This window comes from Aptenodytes patagonicus, chromosome Z (assembly GCF_965638725.1).
Source record: "Aptenodytes patagonicus chromosome Z, bAptPat1.pri.cur, whole genome shotgun sequence".
NCBI lineage: Eukaryota > Metazoa > Chordata > Aves > Sphenisciformes > Spheniscidae > Aptenodytes > Aptenodytes patagonicus.
The window spans coordinates 66,069,298-66,088,385 of record NC_134982.1 but is presented as its reverse complement, the minus strand read 5'-3'; the positions used below and the strand labels follow the sequence as shown (position 1 = coordinate 66,088,385).

The 19,088-nt window shown below is 39.4% G+C and overlaps 1 protein-coding gene across 6 annotated transcripts in view; it reads left to right on the top strand.

The window, feature by feature from the left end:
• MCC (MCC regulator of Wnt signaling pathway) overlaps nucleotides 1-19,088 on the top strand; it is a 213,463-nt gene that overhangs the window by 37,077 nt on the left and 157,298 nt on the right. For 5 of the 6 annotated variants that reach the window (XM_076361822.1, XM_076361821.1, XM_076361824.1 and 2 more), the window contains one exon: nucleotides 881-1,092. In XM_076361822.1, coding sequence (XP_076217937.1) covers nucleotides 881-1,092 — 212 coding nt within the window. Of the gene's footprint in view, nucleotides 1-880; nucleotides 1,093-17,414; nucleotides 17,990-19,088 lie in introns of those variants that run through there. The other variant, XM_076361827.1, reaches the window with a different exon arrangement.

The following is a 19,088-nucleotide window of genomic DNA, read 5'->3' as shown; positions in this document are numbered from 1 at the left end:
CTATAATAAATAGTCTATGCAAATACTTTTATTTTTCCTTCTGGATCTTGTAATTTAGTAAATGATCTGTGCATTGAAAAGGTTACTACTTTTTTTTTTCTTTCTGGCATTGTCAGCATGTGCAAGATGGGGACTAATGGTGGTGGAGCTGTTTGCTTTTTTCTTTCCGGAAAGACAAGCAGTCTTATTCATGTGTCAACAGTGTGCCCTGTCAGCCAAAAGGGCCAACTGTGTCCTGGGGTGCATCAAGCACAGCATAGCCAGCCGGTCGAGGGAGGTGATTGTCCCATTCTACACTGCACTGGTGCGGCCCCACCTCAAGTACCATCTGCAGATTTGGGCACCTCAATATAAGAATCAAATACTAGAGTGTGTCCAGAGGAGGGCGACCAAGATGGTGAAAGGCCTCGAGGGCAAGACTTAGGAGAAGCGGCTGAGGTCATTTGGCTTCTTCAGCTTGGAGAAGAGAAGGCTGAGGGGTGACCTCATCGCAGCCTACAACTTCCTCAAGGGGGGCAGTGGAGAGGGAGGTGCTCATCTCCTCTGTCTGGTGACCAGCGACAGGACACGAGGAAATGGAATGGAGCTGCGTCAGGGGAAGTTCAGATTGGACATTAGGAAAAGGTTCTTCACTGAGAGGGTGGTTGGTCACTGGAACAGGCTCCCCAGGGAAGTGGTCACGGCACCAGGCCTGTCAGAGTTCAAGGAGCGTCTGGACGATGCTCTTTGTCATAGGGTTCAGTTTTAGGTAGTCCTGTGAGGAGCAGGGAGTTGGATTTGATGATCCTTATGGGTCCCTTCCAACTCGAGATATTCTATGATTCTATGTGTTCTTTATACACAGTCCATACTAGGATGTTTTTCCATTTCTCCATTTTAGGTGCCTTATCAGGAGCCAGAGAAAGCTGGGAGTACGATTCAGGAGCAAGAGACCTTCAGAGTCCAGACCTCCAGAGTCATTTTACATTACAAAAGATGTTGGAATATGGTGGAAGCAATGTGACTCAACAGGCTGCTCTGCAGAGACTTCTAGCTCAGGCCTCAAATTTTAGCAACTCTGTTGGAGGAAGCTACTTAGAACTTGCCAACACTGTAAGTGCATTTTGCCTCTGCTTTTAAGTTTTGTAGAAATTTTTTCTTGTTTTTCTCCAAAGAAGCATATTAATTCCAGCCTTAGAGCCTTTGAGCCTTCATGGAAACAATGCCACACTGCTGTTGCCTTTCATTTACCAGAAAACCAATGTGATTTTAGCAGTTGGTAGGTGTATAGTATTTCCAAAGCTCATATAACTGAGTTCCATCAAAAAGGGTAGGAGTCCATGAGGAACCAAACTGAAGTTTTTAATTTATACAATTTAACAGAAGAAGAGTTGTGTCTGAAAATTTCCTACTAATTAATTTTTTTAAGTATGGTGTCAGATTGTTCAGAAGTGTTGTGCAGAAAAATTCTTCCAATGTTATTTCATTGCTGCCCACTAAATTGTTTATAATTGTTTTAAATGCTTGGTGTGCTAGCACTGTGCTTTTTTATTTCTACAGGCAAGAACTTTTCTCTCTTGTAAAAAACCACCTAACTGTTGAACGAATAGGGCATTATTTTTTGCTTCCCCATCAGTGTGTTGGCATCATGCTTGTGTTTCAATTTTAAGCCAGGTGTGTTATAAGAGAGCACCCATTTTGTAGCATGTTTCTGATTTATGTTGCACGGGAGTTTAAGTGGAGAAGTAAAAGATGCTAAAATGAAAGCAAAAAGTTTCTCATTTTTAAAATGACTGCTTATTGGCGTGCTTGACTTTGATGAAATAGACTCCTCGTTCATAGTATCATAGGATAATTCAAGGTGTAAGAGAACCTCAGGAAGTCATCTAGTCCAACATCCTGCTCAAGACTTAATGTCTAATGGAAGTGATTGCTGGCAACAGAGGAAAATCAACTTCTTTAAGCTACTTTATTTGAAAAGAAAATGATGAAAAATATTCTGAAAGTGTTTTCAAAACCTTTGTAAGTTTTATTGAAGTTCCTGAACATGATCTGATATAGCTGTGCAAAAAGAGTGGTTTGCATACTTTTGTTTCTGGATTAGGAACTGTGAATGCTGTGTCCTTTTTGGATCTGGAATTCATTCAGGTTTCAAGGTGGGTATGTATGTCCTCTTTCTATGCTCCTAACTGATGATGGTTCAGAAGTGATGGGCTTTGGTAATCTGTTGTACATTTGCAAATACGAAGACACAGGTGTGCAGTGTTATTCAAGAATGCACAGTGTGAAGGCTACTGCATTGCTATGACATGTAGAAATCTTAAAAATAAAAATGCTGAAGGATCATAAGAAATAAAGATCCCCAGGTATTACGGCTTTCTTTTTATTTCCACCTCTAAATTTCTTCTATGCTTACTCTCATAAAAGATGCCTGATCTTTGTTTTAACACGCATCTGTTATACTTCTGCTACTAAATATTCTTCCTATGTTCTTTCAAACTATAGTAGAATCAGCAGTCTCTCATTTATATGTAGATGAATTTAATAACATCTCCATTTAACTCCTGCTGAGCACTGGTGTCATGGATCATACGTAATTTTTTGCTTTGGCTTTATTAAAATGGAGAGAGAAGGGAATGGGAGAAAATTGAGAGAATGGTTTACTTTGGTTTTCACTATTTACATTTATTCCCTTTACACAGTTTTTAATACTGAGGGGCATGCTTACAGCAGTCTAAATTTAGACTCTCTAAAGAGATAAACATAGCCTTCTTAGAGCTGTGATTTGATATGGGTACTTCCTTCTCTGTCTCTTTCTCAGATTGTTTTACCTAACTGCATTTGCCACAATGACAAGCCAAGCTGCTCCCTTGCATTTATTCACAGAAATGACAGATCTCAGCTTTCACATTTTTATGGGCTGTATCCATGGACCTTTTGCATTTGTACACAAGGAGCTGGGCAGACTACTTTGTACTGTAACCAGGATTACTTCAAGAAAGCTGATGGAGGTTTAATACCTGCATTTCTCCCCTTCGGGAGTTGATTGTATTTCTTTTTGTAAAGTCGTGGAGTAGAAGGACAAAGATTTAAAAACAGACTCTATGTGGATATTTCTCTCTGGAACTCTAAATGCTCCTCAGGTTAACCAGAGAGGTTTATCTTCTTCAGAATGCTTGCGAAAAAGCAGAGCAGAGCCTTTCTGTGTCATCCTGCTCCCGGAGGAACAGTTCCTGGCAGCTTCTCCCAAATGCATCTACACAGGCCATGTGGACACACTCTTGAAAGCAGTGGTTTTTACATTTCTTTGTAGATGTTTAGACTTTACACTCAGAGGTCTAACAAATTAACTTGTATGGGTGAACATAAATCAGTTAGGTGCTTTCTGGTTAGAAGTTGTGTGACTCAGCATCTTGAAGTGCTTTTCCCTGTTGGAGTGTCAATTCTTCTACTTGATTTCCTGTTTTTCTTTCTGACAGCCTTTTGATTTTAAACTGTGCAGTCAGGCTAAAGACATCTCTGTGGTGATTATGTGCTTCTACAGCATAGATTTTACTCCTCAGTCAATACAGAGACTCTCCACGCTGCTCTTAACATTTAAGTTTTCCATTTGCGAAAGCTAAATGAACATCAGTCCGCTATCAATTTGCTTAGTTCTTATAAAGTGAATTTTTTAAATGCATTTTTTAAATCCTGTGAACATACAGTTCTACAGAGCTTCATAAAAACATAATACCTGCCCTGAAGCATTATTCCTATTCCTTCACAGGAGCGATACAATTTTTTAAAAAGCGCTGTTTAAATTTAACCATTCGTATTCATTGCATATGTTTTCATCTGTTCATTTCAGATCTTTTTGCTATGTTTTGGTTTATTAACACATGTTCAGATTCAGCTTTTGTTTTACCTGAGTAATTTATTCTGTAGTCTTTATAGACTGTGTAATTCTTTCAGCCTTTTTCAGAGTCGCGTTTTTACACCTAAATATTAAGAATACATTTCTCTTTATAGCTCTTCACCCTGGTACCAATATTTATGACTAACATATTAACCTTTAATGTGACCTGTCACCACTTACTGATGATGTGCCTGTTCATGCCAGTAGGTTAAATACCACAGCAAATATCTCTGATGGGAACCCTTGTACGTGTTCCAAATGTAATAATTTATGAGCTTGGTTTGTATTGCATTGGGATGTAGATAATTTAAATATTCTTCATGGATAGAAAAGAATTCAAGCATTTCAAAGGATTTCTTTGTGCGTGTGCATGTTTGGGAGATGTTTTTTATTTGTACTTGAATCTTCAAAGTTGGACAAGAATCACTAATGTGGGTAGTCATATGGTGTCACATTTGTTCACTTCCCAGGCGGCCGTGCGATGTGTTCCCTGTGGTGCTACCAGGAGGGATAGCACTCTGTTGTAGGACCTGAAGAATTGCTGTTCTCTGAAAACATCACATGGGGCAGCATCTCAATATGATAGGCATATTTCACATTAGAGTTCCAGTGAAGTTTAATAAGCTGAAGCAGTAAGATTTGGATATGTTTAATTCCCTTTTCATATTCTCCTTGCGCATGATTAAAATAGACTAGATCGACTTGATTTTTTTTTTAGTAGAATGTGTGCATATGAATGCTAATACATGTCTGTGTGCTTATTGTTAGTTTCTGTTGCCTTAGTTCAGTGTTGTTTTAAGATGAATGCATTTGTTGTCACAAATGTGCAAATGTTGTCACATTTACATAAGTAAAACCAATTGGGATTGTTTCATTTGCCATGATGATATGATCTCATACCTCTGTTCTTTTAGCTGTAAATACCTCTGGTTTGCTGAGAAAGTCTCTGCACAAAGTTCTTACATTTTTAAAATGTGACCCCAAGTATGTTGATATATGGGTTTTTTTAACTATCTAGTCCCTGGACTGGTGTGATCCAGGATCCTTTAATCTCCGATTTTTCCTTCCAAAGACACTGCAGCTGTGTTGGAAGCTCTTTGACTACACCTTCCTTGCCAGAGCTCTTTTGGTTGAAAACATTTAGAAAGATTTGATGAGGGTATGGTTGACTTGCGGAGGGGAAGAGTACAGCTATATTTTTGAGAATAGAGTGTGGTAGGATTTCTTCATGACCACTTGCTTTTAGAAGCCCGTCTTACTATTTCCTCCTCAAAGCAGCCATGCAAGTGCCACAGATGTGGTTGTTCTTACCAACTCAGCGAGAAGGCCATATTTACAGAGCTGCCACCATTGCTTCCTGCAGCATCTCATTCTGGCCAACAACTAAGCAGGCATAATCCCTCTTTTATCTTGTGTAGGGCTGTCAAGGCAAGATGGATGTGTCTAGGTAGGAGGGCATTGGCACAGATTGCTCCACCTGCCAAATCTGCACTTCTCATCTTAAGGGGAGCTGGTTTTGGAATGTCTCCAACAAGAACAAAACAGAAAGCTAATGCAGCAAGATTCTTAATGCGTCTTCTTGTAACTATTCTGGTATATGCTCTTCCTCAGCTATTCCTGTCCAATTTGCGTGTGTGTGTACCTCATTTGGAGGTACTAAAGACTTTGTTGAGCTTGGGAATGCACCGTTTTGATCGTGCATCTGTGTGACAGGGTATGCTTTCTGTACAGCAGAATTAAGGTGACTGAACCGAGTTTAGTTCTGACTGTGGATTCAGTGCCAAATGCAGATATCATTTCTGTTGGGTACACAACCCAAAAGTTTATAAAGTACAAAGGCATACTGGAAATATTCATAGCAAAGCAATATGTAGTTGTATTAGCATTAGTTTCTCAGCATGATCACTAGCAGATGAGAACTTAATGTTTTTGTCTTAGGAAGTGTCATGTTCTCTGAAAATAGATATTCTTACCGCGATACCTTTTCGTTAGTCAGAGTCAGTGAATGTTTGCATTGCTAATTTTTCCTCCTTAAGAGCATTAAGCTGTTAGTTATGATAGAACCATTGTTTTGAGAAAGCTCTTCTTTTTAGTTGACATAGTTTATACTGAGTGATAATATTCCAAAAGCCACTATTACATTTTTCAGGGACAGGTGGCTTTTCCTTTCCCACCTACATGATCTGCTCCATAATCAGGCAAACCTAACTTGCTGTGGCCTATTTATATGAATAGCTTTTGGATATAAAACAGCACGCTTAATATTATTGTTGTGTTTACATTTATGTCAGACTGTAGTGCAGCTGGTTCTGGATAACTGCTTGAAAAAGCATTAATGGGCTGTTTCATCCTAAGTCACAATAACTGTTTGTGTGCTCCGAGGTGCATGTAAATGTAAATTAAGTGATCCACATGTAAATTCTGTACTGCTGTCATGTTATGGAGCATATAATGATTTCTTGCAATGCCTTGATGTTATAAAATGTGCTTAGTACTTTAGCAAGAGAATATTATAGAGATGCTTGGTATTTTGCATATATTCACATACGACATTCTGTGATGAAATTCAAAATGCTAAATTTAATCTCTTTGTCCAGCCCAGTCTCCAGCACTTCAGACCATCTGACAATACATCAATTACTCTGTTACTTCCTACCTTACCTCTCAGTTTGGCTGTAAGACAGCCAGCTGATATTTGCTGTGTTACTAGCAGGGGATGTGCCTATGTAACCAACAGTCTTTCCTTACAAAGACTGATATGATCAGATTATCCGCTGATAACAGATGTCTGCTTGTCCATCTTATGTATATAAGTTTTTATTTGGCATAAGTCACTGTAATGTTAGCATGTTTAGAGAGTAAAAATTATACTGCTTAAAACCCCCATACCACTCACCATCCCAAAAAGCTGTAAGCCTCATATGTGTACTGTAATTTTTTTAAGCTACATTTTTGGCTCATTTTAACTAAGCTAGTAAATGTAGATTTTAAAATTGACTCCTTAAAAACAGGAAGGATTGTCTGGTTGCCAAAGAAAGCAAAAGTACTTTTGTAGGGGATGGGGAAAAAAGGGCTTCATAGAGATTTGCAGCAGTCTAGGTATCCTCTTACAGCTATCCTAAATATGAACCATTTTCTCTATTGTTTAATTTATAGCCATCAGCTGTAAATTAAATGTGAGTTTTATTGAAATCACACAGATATTTCTTTTGTGAAATTATCTTTTAAGGGAAAGTATCAAGGAAGTCTGAAAACAGAACTGTACTGTGAAAGGTAATTCCATGGTTGGTTTGTAGGCTACTTTTGTTTGGTGTCCCTCTTAATGAAAACCTACTCTAAAGCGTCTCATTTAATTTCTAAAGTTTTTGTGGTTTTATAACTCAGTAATATTGTTATGTCCTTTTCTGGCAAAGTCTGCCCCGTTTTCTTCTCCCACCTCTCTCCAAATCTTCTCTGTTTTTAAATTAAGCCTGTTTGTTCCTTGGTTTGGGAAGCTCTGCTCCTTCAGCTTCCCCACCCCTTCCCTTACAGACAGGGAAAGCTGGCCCCATCAGCTTTCCATCAGGTACCCCATCAGGTACCATCAGATACCATCAGGTATCCCATGCTCTCAAGGCACATCTTTTGGATGGGAGAAAGTAATGCCTTTCTAGTCCCTCTGCATGAGGCTAGTGTAGATAAGAAACACTTAGATTCTGTGTATTTCAAAGAATTTATTTGGTGCTATAGCCACTTTGTAGGATATGTCAGAATTCAGTTACCTGTGCATGGATTGATTTTTCCTAAGTTATTTCACTGGGGAGTCTGTTCTGTATTTGGGAACCAGTACATACTGTTACAGTAAACCGCAGGAGCCAGGTCTCTTCCTCTCCTCCCCTTGCAGCCATTTGTTTTCCATGTCCTACATGCAATTTGTATTATAATTTCTTTTTAATGCCAATAAAAGCTATTACCATAAAAATGTAGCCTAAAGATTCCTTCAGCTGGAACCCTAGTAGGAAGGAAGTTGAAGAAGATTCTGGTGGTATGGACGGTACAGCCTACTCTTTATAAAAGATTTGTGCCCAAGATAACCATGCCTTTTGTGCCTTTGCTTCCAAACTAGGCATTGTTCCCATTCTGCCAGGCTAAAAATAGAATCCAAGAATTCCATTAATGCAAGAACTGATTATTGGAATATAGATTCAGGAGGCTTGGCTTGTCGGAAAGCAGGCACAAAGGCAGTTTTGTCTGACAGACATTTTTTATGTCTGGGGATGTGGGAAGCTGTTTGCTGTTTGTCTTTGATTTCAAGCCAGCATTGCAATGGAGTTTGTCTGAAGCAGGCATCAGGTGTAATAGGATTATGCATTGTGTTTATCCAGTCTGGGCTTCCACAGCCCTCTAATAGTGCTCACTTATTCATTTTTCTCTTATAAGTTAAAATGGACATTATGGATTAGGTCTGCCAGGACTCATCTATTTAATACAAAATGTAGTTTTTCTGTCTTTTGAACTTATTGGATCATAGCAGACATGGAGGTAAGAGGCAAATTATAAACTTTCTTGAAAATTCCCTTCAGTAGCATATTCACGGATTTCTTTCTCCATGATAGATGATTACACTGTAGCCCCTTTCTAACAACTCTATGCTGAGCTGGGTTTTGTTTTTGTTTTGGTTTGGTTTTTTAATTCTGTTACTGTTTCCATCTGCAAACGATCACAGCTCAACGTGATGGGTGTCAGCACAGGGCACGTTTGTTCAGGCAGCCTTTTAATAGATCCTTTTGACTGAGGCTTTTAATTGGATCTTTTATGTGACTGTTGAACAATACCTCTTACAAGCATATAACGAAGGTGAAGTCCGCAGAATGATGGGTTTTGACCCAGCTCTGCGGTTGTAATTGGATGATGGGAACAGGCGTGTGGCAATTGGGTGCTGTAGAAAAGGGGGCTCTTAACAAGTGTGTGTAAGTAGATGTTTTGAAGGTCTACAGACGAAGCTTCAAAATTTCTAATTTAACTTAGTCACAAGGGCTTTGTATCTTTCACCCCCTCACTGCTTAGAAACTGTCTTTATGCATCCCATTTTGTTTGCTGTAGTTAAGAGAGCTCTGTCTCCGGTGAAGGTGTTCAGATCTTTTTACTTTTCCAAATGTTTTTTTTCTTTTCAGTTGTCTGAAATGAAGAGCAATTAACCTGGTACATTGGGCCAGCACCACTACACACAGTGGTGTGGTGTATAGTATTAATATTATTCATATAGTATTATATTATAGTATTAATATTATTGCTTTGCTTGGCAGTGGTAAGTTTAGCCTGAGGCCCAGGATTAGTCTGTTGAAGCAACATTAACCTCCGGGATTCTGGTATGCCAGAAAGATTACCATATAGCTCTTGTAGCAGGGTCTTCTATCTTCCCGGCTTTTCTGCCTGTTCTCTGAGTGTGAACTGTTGACATGACGCAGTGGCAGTTCGCAGTGCTGACCTTCTGTGAATCCTCATTTATTAAAAAGATGAGGAGACTTATTCCCCTTCCCCTTCTACACACATACTAAACCCTTATGTTTTGGTTACATGATATATAGGAATTTTGATAATAAAGTGAAAATCTTAACCGCAGTGCACAGTTGAAAATGGACTCTTTAAGTGCTGTTACAGTTCTGTGCTAGTTCCGTTATAATGGAGTAATCAACCGTTATCCTGCCAACCAAGTGAGACAAGGCAGGGTTTCCATAGAAGCCTGTCAGTGCCATGGTTAAATTCATCAAGATGCTCCTGCTCTATGAAATCGTTCCTCGGTCACTGTTAGGTCTGGGACATTGACCTGAGTCAGTGCAGGATGCTGCCACTGTTCAAACTCCTTGCTTCTCTCTATGTTCTGGGGTTTCTTTAAATGAGTACATGGTTGTCAGCACAGCTGTTCTGGGGAACTATTTTGGTGCCAGTGCAGAGATTATGGGAGGTGAGTACTTCTGCACATGTGCTCTCTTGCGCTTACTGTCTCTACTTTTTGTGAAGAACTGTTTCAGCATGATTGCTTCATTTTGGGCTAGAAAACCGCATTATGACTTCCCAGCTGGGAGACAGATTATGATAATAGCTATGTTACAGTGTATTGGTAAACTCCACTTTTCATCATGGTTGGAAGCAATCAAAGTAAACTTTGAGTTTTAGGAAGGGCAGTGTCTGTTCTGTGAAGAGATCATAATGAAAAAAGAACCCCACTGATGTACCCAAGTGAGGTTTGTGCCTTTAAGCTAAATAGCCATCTCTGATTTCCTACACTGAGTTTTGTATTACTTTACCTACTTGAAGGTATAATTTTAGGGAAGTAACTGGAGAAAAAGACATTGAATCTTTCTACCCTATAAATTTTTAAAGAGATTATAAGTGCATATTATTGGTTGAATCTAATTTTTACATGGATATTGATTGTCTGGTATGCATTATAGAAAAGGAAGGAAAAGTCTTTGTTTCTGTAGCACCCACAAGGGTGCCAGGTGTTTCTTCATAATGATGAAATGTCTTGTGCCAGGATTCTAAATCATAAAGACAGTACAAAGAAGACTTTTATTTATTTATTTATTTGCTGTGGTTTAGTTGGTTGATAGACCCTTACCTGAGAGTAAACACTAGAAATATTTAGCAAGTAATTTCTAAACTTAATGAAGTAAGGGACTATCCAGATAAGGCCTGAAATTAAAGAAGATCTTAGCTTGTAATCATGTTTCATGAACCTGAATTAAGTGTAATTGCCTTGAGAAAAGTATAAACAGGTCTTGGGTTGTAGAACCAAACAGACCGTAACAAGAAAGTCAGAGCTATCGTAAATGCTGAAGCAGGGTTGTTCTCTGTCCCTCCCAAAGTAGAAATGAGTGAGGCAGAGGTAAGGCAGTCTTGAAGATTAGGATGAGAAGCTTAAATGTATGAAGATGTGTAGGAAAAAAGCCACTGGAGAGATTTTAAAAGGTACATGGCAAAGGAGTTAGAAGGGCAGAAAACTGAATTTTATAGACCAGATGGGGGGTTAGAATAGAGAACTTGGATTTTATGTTTAGCTATCCAAGGGGAGGAAAAAACCCCCACAGACCTTTAGAAAAATAAAGAAATACTCACATTTACTGGATACTAAATAGTTAGGGAGTTGAGAAGTGTGCTGTAGACTAACGTGCTGGTCTTCATGAGCAGCCACTAAACTATGCAGCCAAAGAAGACAGCAAGTAAAATAAACTTCAGATGAGGGCTGTAGGAATTAAATGACAATAATCTTAAATTTGTTGATAGTAAAATAGATCCAGTTGAAAACTAGGGGGTTTGATTCACCAAAGGTTTTATATATAACAGCTCACATCATTGTTGAAGTAATTATTGTTATAATTTCTGCTAAAATGAAAGCTCCCCAAATCCCATAAATGCTCAGTGAAGTTGATGCTCTTGTCATTTAAATGCTCATGCTAGTCAAAAAGTTTTGTAAGCTTCAAGTAGGGATCTGTCAGATACTTGCCTTGCATTTACCAAAATTCGTCTGGTTTGAAAATGTTTCAAATGGAACGTTTCAGTGAATTGAATCTTTCAAATACTTATATAGGCATGCATATATATGTAAATTTATATAGGTAAGTGTGTGTACACACATGTATGTAGTATGAGTGTATATATGTGTATTCTTTTTTGTGTAAGTATGTATAGTATATATACAAATGTCACACACACTATGTATACACAAATATGTATATATATCTGTGTGTGTATATATACACACATGTAGTCAGAACGTATCCATCAGTTCATCTGTTAAACATTCAGAAGTCAGAGTGGAGAGAAGTCTTATAATTAGGGAAAATAGTTACAGACTGACCACACATCGATGTCTTAGAAGAGTTCAAGAGTAAAAGAGAAGTGGGCGGCTGCTGAGTTGGGCTTGCTGAATGTTTGCAGAGACGAGATCATGACTGTGGAGTGGGGACTGGAACTGGAAATGAGAGTGTATGCAGGACAAGATACAAAACCAAGAGAGTTTAGGAGTAAGAAGAGAATGTAAATGAGGAAATCTCACTATCAGGGATTGGGAAAAATAGGAGAGACTTAGCAGGGGAGTCCTGGCAAATCTTTCTTATGCAAGTAAGAATTTTTGAAAGAGATTCAGTTCACAACTGATAAATGTGAGGAAATACAAGTTCTGATAAAGTAGAAGAGTAAGTATCTTAAAGTTAGGATTAATCGACAGGCACTTTACTAAGAGTGCTCACATTTTTAGTGCAATAAGTGTACAAAACCACAGGCTGTATCTAGAGAAGTTAAATCAATTTTACCAAGATTGTAGGGACTAGAAGTGAAAGGAGTGAATTTACCTTGTGGTTAATAACTGGAGAAATCCATGACTGAACTGAGGGAATGCTGGACAATGAAGGGAAGCTAAGCAGTAGTATGATGACATGAACTGTAGTTTGCAGAACAGCTTTGTGTTTTTAAGCAAGCAGCAAACGAACAGTGATGATAATTAGGTGGCGGCAACATGAAAGGAACATAGAAATTGCTACTGTCTCTCCCTGTTGTCCTCACAGACAAGTCTCTCTAACATGAGTAACAGGCACACATTGACTCCTTGGTCCTTTTCCTGTCCTGACCTGATGCTAAGGCTCTGTGGGGTCAGAGGGAATCAAAACGAATGTGATGGCTTTGGATGAAATGACAGAAAATGAGAGTGGCTGTTTGACAAGTTGGTGAGTGGCTTCATGGCGTGAAATACTGGAGGATGGAAAAAAGGATCAAATGTGAACTCCCAAGGAGACTGGTAAGGTCAAGGACATGACTTTTTAAGTGGATTAAGTATTTGAAGGAAGGGTGAACAGGTGGGAGTAGCTGATTGAAGTGCTATTTGGAAATTACATTATTCTAGACATTTTATCTGTTTTAGACTAATCGAGATGGTGTGATTGAAGGAAAGAAGTTTGCTCATGGTTTTTTCAGAGAGAGTGCTTCATTCTTCAGTATAAGGTTACTTGCAATTGTTTCAAATGCGTTGGATTTTTTTCTCTCAGCCTAGGTACATAACCTTCACTAGCATTAATGAGAACAGTTTGCATCAAGAAGAACCTACCATCCCTTTCAGCCTCTCCCTTTTAAATCATAGTGCATTAATGCTATTGAATAGAGAATTTTCTGGAAACATTATCCAACTACTGTATTGAATTTCCACTTCCAAGTTTAGCCTCCATGCTAACCTTCTGAGTGCTACTATTTTGTCCATAGAAATTTAGACTTTGGCACCACACCTGTGTATTTTGTGCCAGAGTGAGAACAAAAACATGTTGTACTCAAATTGTGTGTAGTAGATTTGCAATATTTGAAGGTGTAATTTATTTGTGTGGGGGATTGTGCAGGGTGCTGCTCTAACTGTAGAGGTGATATTGAAACAAACAGACATGAACTAAATGTTCGGTGGACTTCAATTAGTGGCATTTCAATTACAGAGTTAATTAAATAGAACAAACCAAGAAGGTCTTCTTTCATACATCCTGGAATTGTGATCAGCTAATCATGTATGTTGTGCGCAGAGTGAAACTGCTTCTCAGAAAGTGGTACACACTATGCTGAAGAATATGTGATACGTACATCCTTAGTAGATAATTGCTTTTATGCTGTAGTTTTCACTCTGCAGCTGCCAAAACAAGGAAGGAACATTCATGTGTGGCAGTTGTCACACCTGCTCCAATAACTGTTGAGAAATAGAGTATTGTAATTACTGAGACATACTATGAGGGAGAAACCTTGTGAAATAACTACAGTGCTAATTTTTTCCATATTCTGTGGCAGTTTCAAAAGTAAAGGTGAGAAGGGCAAGAGAGTTGTATATTGTCCCAAAAGAATCCTTTTACACCAGGTGGTAGAGTAAATCTTATTAAATAATTATTCAAAAGGTAGACTCCTCGGTAAATTTCAGATACGTGTCAATGATTCTTTTACTACAGTTTAATAAGAGTAAACAAATGGAATAGAGCGGCCATAGGATTATTAGATCAACAATCAGCAAACTGGCCACACTAATGGTTGTTACTGGATAATTCTGAAATTATCTTGGGAAGAATCTGTCAGTGCAAATGCACTTTCCTACAAGCAGTATACATCATGAGTGCTTTAGAGGTACAGAAAGCAGAAATTGATCAGAACGCACTGAGACTGAGTGGAAGCCCAGGCCAGTGTCTCTGTCTTGACAGAAGGCGTTTGGTGGATGCTGTTTCTGAAAGCTTCCTGTCTCCCCCTTCTTGTTTGCATAATACACACTGAGGCATCCACTGAGACCGTGTCCTCTTGGGCTAAGAAATGTACATCTGTAGGTTAAGAGATTCCTCTTTCCATTCCCATCCCAACTGTAGAGGCTAAAAAAGAAGACAGGCGCAAGGCTGCGGGTGAGGAAGCATCGCTCTCCTAGGCGAGGAACTGGGTCAGGGAGAGAAAGAACGAACAGTCAGCCGCCAAACAGAAACAGAGAGGGACTGAGTCCAACAGGCACCTCTCTTTCGCTGGATGACAGGGTGCTCTGTTCTTTTTCTGGCAATGCAAAATTGGCATACTTGAGATTTTCCTTTGTTTTCTTTGAAGCCTGCCTTTGGCACAAGCCAATGGGAAAATATACTTTGTCTTCAACGAAGTTCTTAGTACCCTGCTACTGTATTAGGTCACTTACATGTATTTGAAAGTGGTGAAACTGCCTGGAGACAATTGGTCAGGTCTATCTGGGAATTTAATTTTGTGATGTAATGTTTTCATTCAGTTAGTAAATGGGCTCGGAGAAATGCCAGATAATATGACATTTCACAGAGAAACAAGTTCTACATCTTCAGGTATTCAGAATGTGTTCTCAATGCTACTAAGTATTTAAAAATGTGATATAATAGTAACTATTTTAGAAGAATGATTACATTTAGTCTTAGCTAGCCCTCCACAATGAAGAAATGCCTGCAAAGTTTGTAAGGACTTCAAGCCACATTGAAACAAGGAGTGCCAGTGCTTATGGGTTAGTTAAAAGTAACAGTTGATACTTTCCAACTGAGAAAAGTGTAATTCCGCACCACTCAGTGCAAGCATGCGGAGATTGCAATGGGAGTCAGCTGGGGTGAAAGTAAAATATTTTTTCATCCAAGTTTGGTTTAACGGTTTCATTAATTTGCATGTGAGTTACAGTTAATTTTAAAATTTTAAAGAAACATTGTTCTGAAAGTATCTGCATGCGTCTCTCATGTTCTTGTGCACATCTGAAACTGTGAATTCTGCTGTTGTTTTTCAGTCAGTATCTCTGTCTTTTTCCACCATGTTACTGTATGGAGTAGGAAAGAGGCAGAAAAAAATCCTGTGCAGCATATGGGTACAGTACGGAGTGGATCTAGTTCAGATCCTCAAGTGCCCTGCACCGTTATGCTTGGGATGCATCTGTGGTGCTGTGTGCTCTGTTCTGTCTGATGGCTGGTCCGCCAGGAATGGACAGCAATGGTGAGTGAGGAAAGGAAATCAAAACTCTTAATTTCTGAATGCCTGTTGATAGTCAGCTGGGAAGTATTTGGCAGTATAGGGATATAGTACTGGAAATGCAGTGTATCAAAGCCATAATTAATATGGCCTTTCCTTTAGAAAAGGAAAACCTTAGAACTTTGTTCTTAAGTAATTCTGAGATTCGTCCCTGTGTTGGTGAACCTGTGATACATGTGACAGAATTGGACAAAGATAGGATCGGAGCAGATTCTAAGCGGATTATAAGAGGGAATATAAAAGTTGATAGGGGTGGTGATGCAAAATACAAGAACTCTGTGACCCTCCCCTTTGTGAAAGCATAACTTGGAAAAGATAAAAAAATTTAAACGTGCTGCGTCGGCTGCAGGAATTTTTGAACAGAAGTTGTTTTTTTCTCATGTATGAGAAATGAGGTAAGTCATTATACAGTACCTTTGTTCCTGGGTATAAAACGCTGTTAATCACATTTTAATGCACAGGAAACCAGTGTACAAAACTGCTGTGGGTATACTGTTCCGGACTGCAGTCTGCAGCCTGGAGGACCCTGCCTCTTCCCGGCTCCCTACCCACTGGAGGGGGAAAGTGCGGTTTGGCCAGTGTGGCGCTGCGCCGTTTGCTGTGGCTGAGCCAGCAGCCATCTGCCAGCAGAGAGCAGTGCAGCCCGTGGCCCACGCTGGAGCAGCCATAAGTGGAAACATATGTCGGGAACAAAGCAGATGGGTAAGGAGGAATATACAGACAAGCACTAGACGTAGAGACAGAACTGAATGTAAAGGCGGGACAGGGAGGATGCTCTCAAGGAGGAAAATAACGAAGAATGGAGGCAATGCAAGGTGGGCATGAAAAGAAGAAGGGAAATCCAAAAATACGGATGACTAGAAAGCAAACTGGAGAACAGGAAAAACACAGAAAAGAGAAAGGAAAGGCTGGAAAATAGACCTGGAGGATGAAAGTAAAACATCTTGTAAAGAGATTGTGGCATTCCCCTTACGCCCTGAGCCAGAGGAGAGTTGCAGTTCCTGATGCTGGGCACAGAGGAAGGACAGGGACCCAGAAAGTGCTACTGCTTTTTAGTATCATAGAGTGATATATATGTGTCTGTCTTGGTTCTTGTTCTTAATGCACTTTCTGTATTGTCATTTGTATGAATTATCCCTATGTCTGCATGCTGATATTAATCTGTGATTAGCAGAGGAGAAAAGAAAAAATCACAAGATGATTTTCAAAGTGTTCCTCTTGGAGAGCATTGTTTCCCGCATAAATGTTTTTGCCAGGGTGCGAGAATTGTGCCACCGCTTGTATAACATTTATTCCTGTTTCTCATGGGGTTTTTTTCTGAACTCATTTGACTATTTACTAATACATTGTATTAAGATGATCAGGTAAATTTCAGGTGCAGAGTATGGTATTTCCTACTTCTATCTCCAAAAGTACATCATAATCCAGCATCACGAAGTGTGTGGGGCTGTCACTATGTTTTAGGGGATGGAGGGAAGGGGAAAGGAGGTTGTCTGTTCTTGTAATGGGTGCAGCATGTCCACAAATCCAGCTTGTTAAGGATTTTTCTAGGTTATTAGTGGAATGTTGAAAGCAAATGCTTTTTTCTCCCCTTCTTCCAGTAGCATCTCCCCAAAGTCTTTGTAAAATATCGGTGTGTTATGTGAAATCTGCAGCTTTCTAATGGTGCTTTTGGGCTTACTGTGACCTTTTGAAATCATTACAACCCCCACCCCCTAAAGCCCCCCAACTTTCCTTACTTAATTGCACATGGGAGTAGGGAAATAGGAATCCACTTTATTGTTATCCAGGTGGCACTTCCTGTTACTTAGCTTTATAGTTTCGTGTATAGTAATTAGTATGCAGAAAGCTGGAAAGATGCCTGTAATTCCAAAATGAACTCTCTGTAGCTCTCTCCCTCCCACTTGCACGCTCCTTTGAGTACCGCCCCTTCCATGCACCCTTTAGCCAGCAGCAAGACAGCTGTGTTTGATCATAAACCACTTAAACTCCGGGCTCACTGGCAGGGGAAACTTTAGCATGAAGTGCAGCATTGGTTTGTCTCGGGGAGGGGAGCTTTCTTCTCTTTTCGCTTCTCCCTCCCCGAACACTGAAGACTGTAGCAGCACGCTCCTTTTAATTTCTCTGTGAACTTGCGTGACGCTCATCAAATTTTTCTGAGCGCATTAAGTGGCATTGGGAGATGCCCTTAAGCAGAGTTGTGGAAAAGAGCGGCATAAAAAAGGCAGCAGAGACGAAGCACGCCTTGCGGATGGACTAAGACAGCCCTGGGATCCTGGCAAGCAGTTCCTTCCCTGCATTCTCTGAGCACTTCACAGTATTAACAAGTCTCTCACAGCAATGGATTGTCTGTGAAGTCAAAACCAGTTTGGTGCTTTTAGAAGATCTTGCATCATTAATTGAAACTATCAATGTGGAGTAAAAATGGCTGTCTAGAGCAGAATGTGCAAGACGGAAAAATTTTGGAGAAGAAAGTATTGAATCAGTTGAACAAAGCTTCGAAGCATTAAAATCTGCAGAAATCGTCAAGCCCCGAGAAGTCTAATCATGAATTCTGGAGTTGCTATGAAATATGGAAATGACTCCCCTGCAGAGCTGAGTGAGGTAAGCAGTTTCAGTGCCCTTCTTTATGCTTGAAAAAGAAACGCTCCCCTTTTGGGCTTTCAGTCTGCAAGCAATGCAATTAAAAATTAATAGAATGTGTATCTTGCTATAACTTGCTGTGCCAGTCAGGAAATGACCTGAACTTTTTTGCTGCTTTCCTCTGAATAAGCGGTGAAAAGCAAATGATTGTAACCATGTAGAGACATTTCTCCTGTTATCCTGCAGCAGAGATTGCCTTGCCTCCGAAGAGCTGTGTTTATACCCAACATTCATCTTTGCAGTAGGTGAAATACTGAGATCTCAGTTGAGATTAAGCAGATGGTGACTAATTTAGGAGGGAAGTGGGGTGAGTAGAAGATGGCAAATATTTATTGGTAAGACAACAACATTGGCAGAAGTTGTGTTTGCTTGTATTTAGCCAAGGTGATGTTGTTTCTTTAGGTTAGATGAATTAGGTTACTTTCCTTCCTTGCCTAAAAGAAAACAAGCCATGGGAAACTTTCTGCTTTTCCACTGGAAACCATAGTAAGCTGTTATTTCTTATAATTGTGGGTATGTTTGGTTTTGTGTAACATGATTGTGTGTTTTTAATAAATTTGAAATTAAAGCCATATCAGCTGTTATGCAAATGCTTAATAAATGTTTTAGAAGTGGCACATTTTGTCAGTTACTGAAATGTCTTAGATATGTCATCCTTATGGGCTTTGCTGAGAACTGCTAATTTAGTTATGCTATGAAATCCCAAGCATTTGATTGAGGTCATGTTGTAGAAAATTGAATCTGCAGTGTGTATTGTCCCAGTTTAACTGACATGCTTCTCTTTCCCTTTTGCCCATTTCTTTAATACACCTTTTGCTGTAACATATCCTTTGTTTACTTTATATGTTTGGGTTTTTAGGAATATTAGGTAGGAAACACTTGGCAGAATGAGAGAGTTAACAATTTCTGGAGTTAATTGTACAGAAAAAGGAGACATTGAGGTATTGAATGGAAAAAAAATCAGTAGGCTAGTGAGGGGGAAAACAGTGTAGGGGGAAGCAGAGTAAATGCGTGAGACCTAAGCAAGTGCAGTACCCTGCCATGCAAGGGAACAGTAGGT